The sequence below is a fragment of the Andrena cerasifolii genome, chromosome 6 (genome assembly GCF_050908995.1).
Source record: "Andrena cerasifolii isolate SP2316 chromosome 6, iyAndCera1_principal, whole genome shotgun sequence".
Taxonomy (NCBI): Eukaryota; Metazoa; Arthropoda; class Insecta; order Hymenoptera; family Andrenidae; genus Andrena; species Andrena cerasifolii.
Genome location: NC_135123.1, coordinates 6,262,405 through 6,274,568, shown reverse-complemented (window position 1 = coordinate 6,274,568; position 12,164 = coordinate 6,262,405). Strand labels below are relative to the sequence as shown.

Below are 12,164 nucleotides of genomic sequence, written 5' to 3'. Positions count from 1 at the left end.
GCGGGGCGACCGTAAACCACGTTATCCGAAATTCCGGCTAGTCGTTTCCGAATGTTTTGCGCAGCGGTTTGAAGGGGAGACGCGTGCCGTTCCTTGGCGGTAGCGCGAAGGTCGTAGTAGGTAGGTAGGTCGTTTCTTTTTTTCTCGGCACACGGGTGGAGAGGTTGGTTTCGTATGCGCCGATCCAGTGCAACGAGAACTTGAGACGTAGAATGAGGAAGAGTGACCTGACCTAGACTGCTGGCATTTTTGGAAGTGCAAACGTGGATTGAGTTATATGCTGCTTCGCCCTTGGCTGGGGGGGGGGGGCGGGGTTCGTCTTGACCCGTATTAAATATTAAAGGACGCTTTAGTTATTATTGGGATCCAGTGGCGGATTTAAGGAAAATGGCCCAGGTGGCAAACATTTTGAGTGGCCCATTTTTCGGGAAAATGAAGAGGTAGTTTATTAAAGACAGACTAATTGTGGTAGTACAGAAAGAAATATAGTGTTTGGATAAAATCATAAATTTTTTTTTGAAAATGGGGTTGGCAGCATTTTTTAGGAAAATAGGAATTCCAAGTCGAATTAAATTATGGGGCAAATCAGTGACGGAGCAGTTGCCACATGGGCCCCCAAGGTGCCATCTTCAAAAAAAAAAATACGGTTTTATCCGGATATTATATTTTTTTTCTTTCCCATAATTTGTACACCACTCGATCTTTACCACTTCAAGTAAATTAGAAAAAACTGTTTATGAAATTATTGCTTCGACTTAAAATTAAAAAGAGAATACGGATTGAAAAATATATATTTTCACGCAATAAGCAGTAGTTATCGAATCGATAAGTTTTTATTTCTATTTGCGGCAAATTCTTGAAATCTGGAAGGGTGCAGATTCAGAAATTGAATTTTTTTATTTTTTTTCCTGTTTTAATTCGCTCGAATTATTCCGTTATTATACAGTATATCCAAGAACCTTTGCCACCCGGGCCGTTTGCCTTAAATCCGTCACTGGGCAAAATGGACCTCGTTGTTTTATAAAGCTCCCTGCTTCCAGGGAGGTGGGCGGAGGAGTAACCAAATACGATATTTATAGTTTCTGGATAATCGATGTGCTCGTTGCCTTATTACCTGGTTTCGTAATAATTTATTCGTCCATGTTACTTCGTGAACAGAGGTTGACAGTTGTCTAGACTCGCTATAAATGTACTGCACAATGTCAACTGGGGTAGAAAATAACATTAATCGTGGTAAATAATCAGAGGGAGAAGTACAGTTTTCATACACTAATTATTTGTGCAGGCTCGAAGTTGGCGTATGCTATTTTAAAAGCGAATCATTCAAATTGCCCTGAGAAATGAGTTTTAGTAGCGGTGCCCTGCCAGCACACCATCTTCGACCATAAAGAGTTACGAGTGCCGTTAAATTCGGAGGAATAGATAGAAGCTGTTAGATCAAAGAAATAACGTATCCACGCAGAAAGGCGTTCGTAAACGAGAAAGGCACACTGAGGAGCCCGCGGCGGCGTAACGAGTGACGTTTCCCACTGTTCAACAAGCGGACAGCGGGCTCGCGTGCCCGATGCCACTCGACATTATTTAAAGTACAATATAAATAATCTCTACGCGCTATTCTCGATCGCCGTTCTTGCGAGATAATTCTATTTCCCATCGCGCCGCATTTACCGTGAATCTTATCAGAATAAATGATCGTACCGATACAGAGACGCGTCACTCTACTCTATTAATGAATCAGCGTTTCTCGCCGACGAAAATTACGCGCTCCGCGGGTGTGCAGCGCGGAACAGGAATGTATCGGGCGTTAATTACCGAAATAAAAAAGAAGGGAAGGAGATGCCTAGTAACGAACGCGCTCGGACGTGGAACGCGCTCGGATGCATTGCGCCAGGCGTTCCGCGTAAAGAGCGAACGGTATCTCTTCAGTCTTAAGGTGCGCACAGTGTTGCAGATTCGATGCGACAGAAATCGCATCGCGTATTAAAGCTAGTGCATTAAATCGGGACGAGGTGTCACCGTTCCGGCGCAGTATCTCGCGCTGATACCAAACGATAACAACGTCCCCGCCTTGACCCGAAAGTGTCTCGCTCCTGCCACTAAACCTTTTCGCTCATCCTCGATCCGTGTCGTGCAATCCAGGACGGTTTCCATCACAGTTCGACGTTGGACCCGCTACGACGAACGTACCGGTTGAAGTAATCCGGGCGCCAGCACTTGCAGCTGCCCGGTACCAGGAACCAGTCGTAATACAGTCTCACCTGAAACGGAAGCACCGATCACTTGTAAATTTATCAGCAGCGGACCCAGAAGGGGGGGGGGAGGCAGATAGTGTCGATTTTTGAAAGGTCCAACTGACGCGCTGCGCCTCAGAGTCTCCTCTATAGCAGCATTTAAACCAAGCAAGATGGAGTGAGCATCGTTCCTCCCTAGGAAGCCACAGGGTGGGCGGAAAGCATAGTGGGTTCCGAAAGACCACGTCTTGACTCGATGGGATCACCGTAAGGAATTTTGCTATTGGGTAGGCCATAACGGTGACGAATTATAAACGTTCGCAACCGGGGAAACCTACCCGTAAGGTTGCCAGCAGCAAGCAACGCACCAGGAGAAAAACGGTCACCCATCCTTTCCCCGATACGCGCCCCACGATGCTTAACTTCGGTGATCGAACGAGAACCGGTGGGGAGGGAGGCAAGGGACCATTGTATCCCCAAAAGAAAGGACTTTGTAAAAAGAAAAGAAAACTGGATTTTATTCTCCAAATCGATCTTTATAATCGTCTAATAAATTTCGTTGAATTTGCATTAGAGGCCATTTTTAAATTACGCAAGGGTAATCGTTGCGATTTCTTACCCCCTCCCTCCTCAATTTGTAAGATTTTATATTGCAACTGCCTCCCCCCTCCCCCACTCTCCCTTTCTTGCGTAATATTTTTTGCATCGCATTTTTTTTAGTTATTAAATTTTTTTTTAAAGTGTCATATTGAAAATTAGGTTGAAAAAATATTACAGAAGACGCTACTTCGCGCTCCTTCTCCTCGCAAGGGAACGTAGGAAATTCGCGACCCGTTAAATGAAATTGCGTTAAATAAAGAGTGACCCCAAAATGAGGCCCTTTTTGGCCCCTTTTTGGTCCCACGATTTTGCAACTGAATTTTGTGCCAAATGATAGCTTATGACGAGACATCAACCCCGATGAATTTGTTGAGGTGACAATTAGTTTCTGAGATATGGAAGGTCAAAGAAGTGAAAATTCATTAACGCGTCAACCCATATGCTTCGATGTACGAACTTCTATGTCAGTCCGATAATTTAAATAATTATTTCCAGGGGTTTTGCTGGCTGCTAATAACGAATTTGAACTTAGATTTTCAAAATTCACGAAAAAAAATCTATTATATTAAAAACGCACCTACTACACAGACATTTATATTTCTTGATTTTTTTCGTGAATTTCGAAAATCTAAGTTCAAATTCGAATTTTCGCTTTTTCCACCTCTCATATCTCAGAAACTAATTGTCACCTCAACTTGAAAATTTATCGGGATTGATGTCTGCGCCATAAGCTATCATTTGGCACAAAGTTCAGTTCCAAAATCGTGGGACCCAAAAAAGGGGCTATTTCTTGGGTCACTCTTTTTCTTAAGAATCCTTTTACCCGTTCAGCTGCACGCGTGGTTTCGCGATCATCTCGATTAGCGTTGTTCAGATAGAAATTCGATTATTGCCCGTGCGCATTAATGGCCCCGCCGAATTACCTGGAAGCACCCCATCTCATCGACGCCGTCGCAGTGGTGCTGCTGGGAGGCCGCGCTGGTGCGGGCCTCGTTCTCGCCGGCGCGTTTCTGCAGGTACTGCTGGTAGTTCTGGAAGTCGTGTACCGGTGGCGGCGAGCCGGCCGTGTCCCTGAGCCCGCTGAACCTGGAGTTCTGGTTCTCCTCCAGGATCGTGTCCGGGTAGAAGATCTCCGCGACCAGCAGGCTGGTCCACCGCGGCGAGGACAGGCAGCCGCCGTCTAGGTAATGGCACCTGGATTGCCTGCGAGAAATAGGTAAGCCGGGTTAAAAGTGATGCAAGTAATATCGAATTGCCGGTGGATGAACGTAACGTGCGAACTATGGTCGCGTGTCAACGGTCACTTTGTACAAAGCCGGTATAACTCCGTCGTACGAATAAAGATTAACCCCAGTCACCTTTACTCAACGAGTCACGAATAAAATTTGTATCCTCTATTCGAATGCAGATTCTCGTTTAAAATAATTGTATGCCCATCTCCGGTGAGAAGCACAAGCATTGCGCGACAGAAACCCATAATTGTAACGAGAATCATAGCCTAGATCGCTCTCAAAAGCATTAAAACTGAGCATGAATAATTCCATTATTCACTCGTACAATTATCTTATTTCCTCATCCAGGTCGAGCGACTTATACTAAAAATAAAAGCGCCGCACGTGCGCCGGCGTTTCAACGGAATGGATGCCTGCTAAATTAAAAGGTGTGCGATGGGAGAGTCGCCGAATCCTCTCTGCCGAGTCGCGGGATGCTTACATGCATCTGGTGACCTCGATGGTTTGCGTGAAGTAGCCCTCGTAGGGTATCTGCACCACGTAGCGCCAAATGCCCTGGTAGTTCTTGGCGAACACGGGAGTGGCGTACTCCACTTTGGCTGGACAGGGAGTGGGCGGGCCAGTGTACTCTGCTTTCTCCTGCGGCGGTGTTCGTTGACGGTACTCGGGGGTAGATGGCTCGTCGCGACGCTCCGCGGCCGACGTGGCCAGTGGCTCCCCTTGGATGGCCTTGTACAGCATGCAGACCCTTTGATACGGACCGAGAGAAAAGGGGGAGATAATGACGGAATGGAAAACTTCGAAGTCTCAAGCATAGATACATAGTACAGACGGAGCGCAAGCTGAAAGGTGCGGTAAGATTTGCGGTAACGTAGCGATACGGGTAAATCGCGTAACTCAGGTGGTTATGTTCAGCACACAGCCATTAACATCGAGTCGACGCGAGCCGAACGCATCCGAAGCTAACCGACGCGCCCGTACGCTGCCTTTCCCCCTCCAATCCTACTTTTCCCTCGCCCGTAGTCCCAGCTTACGCTCGGTCTGTACATGCCTATGAGCATCTCTGCGAGTATATACATATATATATATATATCCCCCGGTTCGATCACTTACACTCCTGCGCCATTCTCGCAGAACTTCCGTCCGTTTCGAATGGAGTCTAAAGCGCCCTCTGGCTCGGAGGACCGTTTGCTCCTGCTGCGCTTCTCGTCGGTGTCCACGCTGCGGCGATAAAGAGAGTGAACGATTCGTGCGAGCGTAGCGAAACGCGCCTATCCAACTAGCTGGCAAACGTCTACTCACGAATTCTGGGAGTAGGACTGGACGGTGGCCACTTTCGGCAAGGAGTCGTCAGCCTTCAGTATGGGCAGAGCCTTGCTCAGGAACTTGAGCGTGTGGTTCTTTAACAGGGAGCTATAAACAGAGGTACCTTCTGTCGTAAACGTAGCAGGCGACTGAAAGATCGTGTCTACTTGGTTTCCTGATAACACCTTTCTCCAACTTACAAAGGATAAGAGGATCCGTTGAAGTACTGATTCATAGGATTCCTCGGGATAAAGCCCTTGTTCAGGTCCCCGCAGATATTGTGCACGGAAACGTAGCCCTTCCCCTGCTTGCCGGTATCTAAAACCGTGATTTCATATTTAAGATACTCTTACACCGACGACGGGTAAGTGGCACAGGCTCGAAATGCGCACCATAGCACTCTTTATCGCTGTCTATATATGGCGGCGGCCTAACTTTAGGCGGCTCAGCGTTTGGCGACTTCACGAAGGCGTAGTATCCCTCCTGCGGCTCGTTAGACTCCGTCGACAATTCGTTGTCACTGGGCTTAGACGGCTTGGTATCCTGGTACTCGTCAGCATACGACGACACGCTCAAAAGTATCAGCTGGAAAGTCAGTTCTCCCCGTTACAACGCTACATAGAAATTCCCCTAATGTAAAGCGACCAGATATTTCCTGTTCCAATGCGGGGCAAGCAAGCGAAAAGAAAAAAGGGTTAACAGATCCGTGAGGAGATCTTTTCCGTAGTTTATTAAAGATTTTGCAATATATTTAAAAAAATACGTACTTGTGATTATAAAGTGATGCATTGAAACGAGATTCAAAATATTTCCTTTTTTCACAACAAAGAAAGTAGAGGTTACAGTAACTTTATGCCACTGCGAAAATGTGAAAGGTTACATGTCCAATCCGGGACACTTTGCGGGACGCTTTTCAATGCGGGACTGTGTCCCGTACAATGCGGGACGTCTGGTCACTTTATCCTATTGCATACCCCCTGCGGGGAACGCCGACGGGCGTTCGCCGAGTACAGGGAACATACGAGACCGGAGGATGCCCGCACGCGACATGTGCAAAATTTCTCAACCTCCGTCCGCAAAGGGTTAACACGCTGTTACTTTAATCTGCATCGCGATTTGAGACAAAATGCCGATGAATTTTATGCTGAAACGCTAGTGGAGGAAGTATAGAATGTAGGATCGTCGAGCAATGGATGCTGGAGCCTCGTTCTCATTAGTCAAGTTGAAATCGATTAATCTGATTTCGAGTTTGTGGTTCAGTAGTGTCCGTTGGCTTCGAGTTACTCTTACGATTATTCTCAGCTTACTTCAAGTGACTCGAACTTCACACTCGTACGTACGTTCGCAGTGTTCGAGTTGTATCGCATGGCGAATAAAAGTTGAACGACTCTTTACTTCGCTTGAAACTTTAAAGAAACTTGAGAGGTTATTTGAAGTGAAGCGAATAACAGGTTCACAATCGGTAAGGTAGTTTCAAGTTTCAAGTAACTTGACTAATCCGAACGAGGCTTTAGACGGGGTTTTATGGCTTATTCGATCCAACGGCCGTCAGTCGATGATCCATCTCTACGCGGTTTCGGTCTCGCGCGGCATTCCCCGTTAGCGAGGATACATCGTATCGTATTCGGCCTTAACGGTACTCGGTCCACGCTCCGCGGACTATTAATACTCCGGCGGACCATAGTCTTGCGCGCTGGGCTTGCCCCACTAACACGTCGCTCCGCGGGCCGTTACATTCTTTCGGCTCTTTAACGTTCAGGAATTTCGAGGTTAAAAATCGCGCACGATTTATCAGCGCCATCATGGATCCTTTTCAGCACTAACAGCACGATCCACGTTCGCCCGATTCCGTTTACAAGCGTGCGCAAGCCTCGCTCGGCGATCTTATCGCCCGCCAGCAACTACCGTCGATTCAATGACTGCCCCGGAATTAAAGGAGCAGGTGTTCGAGCCCGTGCATCGGTTAATTCTAACTGTAATTAGTAAAACGTAACGACCCGGCGTAATCGCCGAGAATCTTGCCACTAATGATGCTTGTTGCTTACAGGATTACCCAGCGGCTCGTGCGAACCGGGACGGTTTTACTCGTTTTTCAGAGGTGTCCTAGACCCTGCACGGGCCACCGCGGAGGGATCGTCTCAACTATTCCATGGATTCACATTTCTCTAAGGTGCAGATCAACGATTAGACAAAGAAAAACATCGCGTCTCGCGCGAGACTTTAACCTCAATTATTTCACGAGGCGTTTCCACTAATGGGCAAATTTTAATTTCTTCACGAAATCAGACTCTCGCGAGAGAAGGTTCGCGATGTATTTTCAAAAATCTTATCATCTCCTGCGTATATCTATATTATTTACATTTAGTTGACTTTTGCCTAGCGTAAAATCTCCTCGTGGATTCGCAACCTTTATTACTGCTCGGGTAATCCTTGGACGTCTGGTCGACGCGAGAGCATAATTCAAGAGGACCAAAAAGGCCGCTTTTCCCGTAGTAACGTTTATTACGCATTTGCGTAACGGTATTACTTCATACCGGTTCCCAGCGATTACTGAATACGGGACAGTTCTATAATAAGCTTCGACCAGGGGCCGGCGTAATGAATTTATCGGGCTTTTCCCGCTACTTTTGATTGACGAGGCGCGCGGGCACCTCCGCATCAATCATCCGTCCAGTCCTAACGAAATATTCGCCCAGTCCTCTTCGATAGAAATTCAGACAAACGTCTATCTGCCTGTCAGTAGATAGACAGGCTTGAGCTTCTATTGGGGAAATATATAAAGCTTTTATAATTCTATTAAAATGTCGAGCGAAGCTTCCGGTAGAAACTCTTTCGGAACTTCTGTCACCTGACTTTTATTTCAATTCACCAGCGACTCCAGGAAACGTAACAGTTCCTAGTGCCCCTATCTGGTATTTGAATGTGTTAGAATTGAAAGGAAAATTTCCGCAGCGACGTTAGTTGAATAAAAAAAAAAAAAAAAACAGATGGATCGTACTTACGACAAAGGTGCGGAACTCCATCGCGGTATCCTTGTGTTATCGCTGGGGCGAAGAGGCGAAAAAGCGTGTGTAGGATCCTCAAAACCGGAGACCTGTTTCAGGGATGTCTCGTGACCAGTCGGCGGTCATAGCAAAACTGAACACATTGAACCCGCGCTATGGTATAAGGAGCCACCTGTCTTCGGTCAGGTAGTCGTCATCGCCGAGGGCGACCCATCCCACGTCAAATCCGCGTGTTTACCTTTCCAGTCGATCTTCCTCGACGCATACCGATTACCACGGAACACTAACGCCTACCGAGTTCCAGAATTTCGATTCGAAGGGCTCCCCAGGGATCTTTGGGTTTAAAATTTAGAAGAATCGGTAAGAGCGCGAGTTTTACACGCGGTAGAAGTCAAATGAAATCGAAGCTTTTGGAAGAAATGTATAGGGAATTTAAGTTAACTTCTCAGCTGTAATCGAATTTTTTTAAGGGACGCCTACCGTATTATTATTATTATTATAGTGCACAAAAATATTTAATAGTAATTTAATAATAGTAGTAATAATTTAGCTAAGTTACCGTATTATTATTATTATTATTATTGTGCGCAAAAATACTTAATAATAATTTAAAGTTATTTAATAACAGTAGTAATAATTTAACTAGACTACCGTATTATTATTATTATTATTATGGAGCACAAAAATATTTAATAGTAATTTAATAATAGTAGTAATAATTTAGCTAAGTTACCGTATTATTATTATTATTATTATTGTGCGCAAAAATATTTAATAGTAATTTAAAGTTATTTAATAATGGTAGTAATAATTTAACTAGGCTACCGTATTATTATTATGGTGCACAAAAATATTTAATAGTAATTTAATAATAGTAGTAATAATTTAGCTAGGTTACCGTATTATTATTATTATTATTGTGCGCAAAAATATTTAATAGTAATTTAAAGTTATTTAATAATGGTAGTAATAATTTTACTAGACTACCGTATTATTATTATTATTATGGAGCACAAAAATATTTAATAGTAATTTAATAATAGTAGTAATAATTTAGCTAAGTTACCGTATTATTATTATTATTATTATTGTGCGCAAAAATATTTAATAGTAATTTAAAGTTATTTAATAATAGTAATAATTTAGCATTTAGAAGCGCATTACTCTAGCAGGAGATTTTGGAAGTACGGAGAGAAATAAAGGAAGCAGCGTTTATCGGTGCTGCGCGCGGCGAACTGCTGCGCATGCGCGCACGCGACGGACTGACAGCGGGAAGCGATCGCCGTCGACGAGGACGCGAAGAGCTCGCATCCTCCTCTTCGGGCGAGCAGGCCGCTGGTCACGATTGTAACTGTCGTTGCATTCCAACATAATCGTCACTTTCCAGATGCAATACAAATCCTCGAACGGGTTCTCTTCGACGTGGGTGAAGGGAAAGGGGGTGCACGGTTACTGACACCGCTGACACGGACGTAGATGCATTGTACTCGCACGTCCTAACGAAATAATATAGTGCCTTGCCCTCTGTATGAGAATACAAAATGCAAGCATGCTAGAAAAGACTATTAAAACTTGCCCTTTCCCTTGTAATTACGCATAGCTATCAGGGGCGGATTAGGGATTTTCGGAAGAGGGGGCGCAGGCTTGAGAAATAAACCAGGGACCTTTCCGATATTTTCCTGCTAAATGAAAAACTGTTTTTTTTTATTATCAATTTATCATATTTTCTCTCATATTGCTAAGTTAAAATAAGTATCGTGCAAATTAAAATAAGTATTTTTCCCTCGAGGGAGGGGCGCCTCCCCCTTCTAAATCCGCCACTGGTAGTTATCTTTTCACTGTAACAGTTCATTGGCAAAACAGATTCGAAAGTGGAACTATTGTGCGAAGAGTGTCACCAGAGCAGTGGAAGTGAATGAACCAATACTTATTTTTAAGTAGTGGTCGTTTACTCTGTTCCACCTTTTTTTTTAAAGACAACTGCATCGCTTTTTAGTTTTTAATGGAAAATTATTTTTAAAGCTAAGTCGTATTCTTAATTTAAAAATTCAGAATAACAAATAAAAGTAATGGGCTTGTCCCGTAAAATAAATATATTATTACTATTATTATTATTAAAACAAGTAGTTAAAAATTTGAAAGAATCGTGACGTTGTAAAAAGTGATGCTTGAGTGACCAATTAGAAATTAGAGTTTAGTATCTGTCTTGATTAATTATCCTCTGAATCAGAGCATTGTTACCCAGCTTCGTGAGTTTTCAGGCAACTAGATGACCCTTCGGCGTGGAGGAAGAATCTCGTGAAGCGAGATCAGGGCACTTCCGGAAATGCGCGCCGCTTATAGGAGTTGGTCAAGGCCATCGACTCATTGAACATCCTTCCACGGCGAGTACAAAGAAGAATGTGGAACAGCAACCTGTTCGCTCTACGCATTGGCGTACGAGCCCTAATTCTTTCGTTCTTCCAATCTATTGAAATGCTCAAAGAACGCGCGCGAATCGCCTATCTGCACATAAACGAAGGATTACATTCACTATGTAACAGGTGGCGCAAAAGTCATTCGATTTTAACAGCTCCTAATTTTCTCAATTTCAGGTACATGATGTTTTGACATTTTAATAGAAGAGACTCGCGAAATTTATCTTAATATATAAAGCGGAAAGTTTATACGCTTTACGTTTGTCTGTCGCCTAAAAGTTTTCGAACGGTAAACTCTTGGATCGCGAACTGTGCCTTACCTCATTGCGCCTGGCTAATCCAAACGAATGCGACTATTTTCACAAAAATACTAGAAATTGTTTTTTTTTTATAAAATCAGAATCTAAATTCCCGGCGAAGACGAGTAGTAAAGCTAGTTGTCCATAAAGATGAGTAGGACAATTTTTTTTCTTTAACAATACCATGGAAAGTGCAATAAAAAAGCCCAACTTTGTATCAACTCGAATGGCGGTCATTTGTTGCATATTATCTTTGAAACTCGATTGTCATAAAATTTATAAGTCTCAATAAATCGTACCACAAAAAAAAACGCCACGTTGTTTAATTTAAAACCAAATTTATACACTAAGAAAATCGGAACGATGACTTTTCACGTCTCCACTAAATTCTACTCGACTTTCAACGAATGTACTTAAGAGCCGAGAATAAAATACCTATAATGAAAAATGGATGTTGCCCAATTTAAGAGCCTTCTGTCTAAATCCCAGTGTCGTACACACCCGAGAAACGTTGGATCGTTAGATCGGAGTTCAGAGGCGAGTGCTTACGCCACTGTTGAAAGAGCGCACGTATCGGGTCACCGATTCGTAAAGGGATGACACATTTCCCCTCGTTGTTCCAAGCCCACCAGCAATCGGCGACCTAATATCGCATTCGTTCTAGAAACTTAAACAGCAATCTAGAAAACCCGTATTTCCCGCACGACCGCCCAGTGCACTTAAACTTTACGTCACAGCGGAATTGAACCGGTCGCGGCTTTCTACGGTTGAAAGATTACTGGCGACACCGCCGGCTGTTCTACTTGAACAGAAAAGCCTGGACGCTAAATAAAGCCACTGGAGCGACGTTACTTTCCCACCGGGGTTCGTTAAAATAAACGTGAAAAAAAAAAGGGACGCTTGACTTACCGGTGGATAAAGCTGCAGGCGAGCAACGAGTGGTATCCGTCGTTTCTTCGAGCGTTGGACTCGTGGCGTATCTTCTCTCGCGAACGAGAAGGAAAGAATTACGGTCGAGGAGTTATCGTGAACGAGGGCGGAAGGTGTACAACTGAGAGAAACACAGGCGTCGATG

The 12,164-nt window shown here is 44.2% G+C and overlaps 1 protein-coding gene across 2 annotated transcripts; it reads right to left on the bottom strand.

Moving 5' to 3' along the window:
* Window positions 1–1,971: 1,971 nt before the first annotated feature.
* On the bottom strand, window positions 1,972–8,956 carry Spz6 (Spaetzle domain-containing protein 6). 2 transcript variants are annotated; one of them, XM_076814960.1, is made up of 9 exons: window positions 8,371–8,956; window positions 5,761–5,953; window positions 5,569–5,686; window positions 5,366–5,476; window positions 5,177–5,284; window positions 4,545–4,811; window positions 3,755–4,034; window positions 2,140–2,258; window positions 1,972–2,081 (listed from the first exon to the last, which is right to left on the bottom strand). In XM_076814960.1, the coding sequence occupies exons 1-8, from the start codon at window positions 8,389–8,391 to the stop codon at window positions 2,151–2,153; spliced, it is 1,206 nt and encodes a 401-aa protein (XP_076671075.1). In that variant the 5' UTR covers window positions 8,392–8,956; the 3' UTR covers window positions 1,972–2,081; window positions 2,140–2,150. The 2 variants fall into 2 exon arrangements, with proteins under 2 accessions (XP_076671075.1, XP_076671074.1); XM_076814959.1 differs by having other exon boundaries at window positions 2,073–2,258; window positions 8,371–8,951.
* Window positions 8,957–12,164: the final 3,208 nt, after the last annotated feature.

Coding starts and splice junctions, on each gene's coding strand:
- Spz6 (XM_076814960.1), bottom strand. CDS start 8,391: ATGGAGTTCCGCACCTTTGTC. Junction 5,285..5,365: donor CAGTCCTACTCCCAGAATTC/GTGAGTAGACGT, acceptor TTATCGCCGCAG/CGTGGACACCGACGAGAAGC. Junction 4,035..4,544: donor ATCGAGGTCACCAGATGCAT/GTAAGCATCCCG, acceptor TATTTCTCGCAG/GCAATCCAGGTGCCATTACC.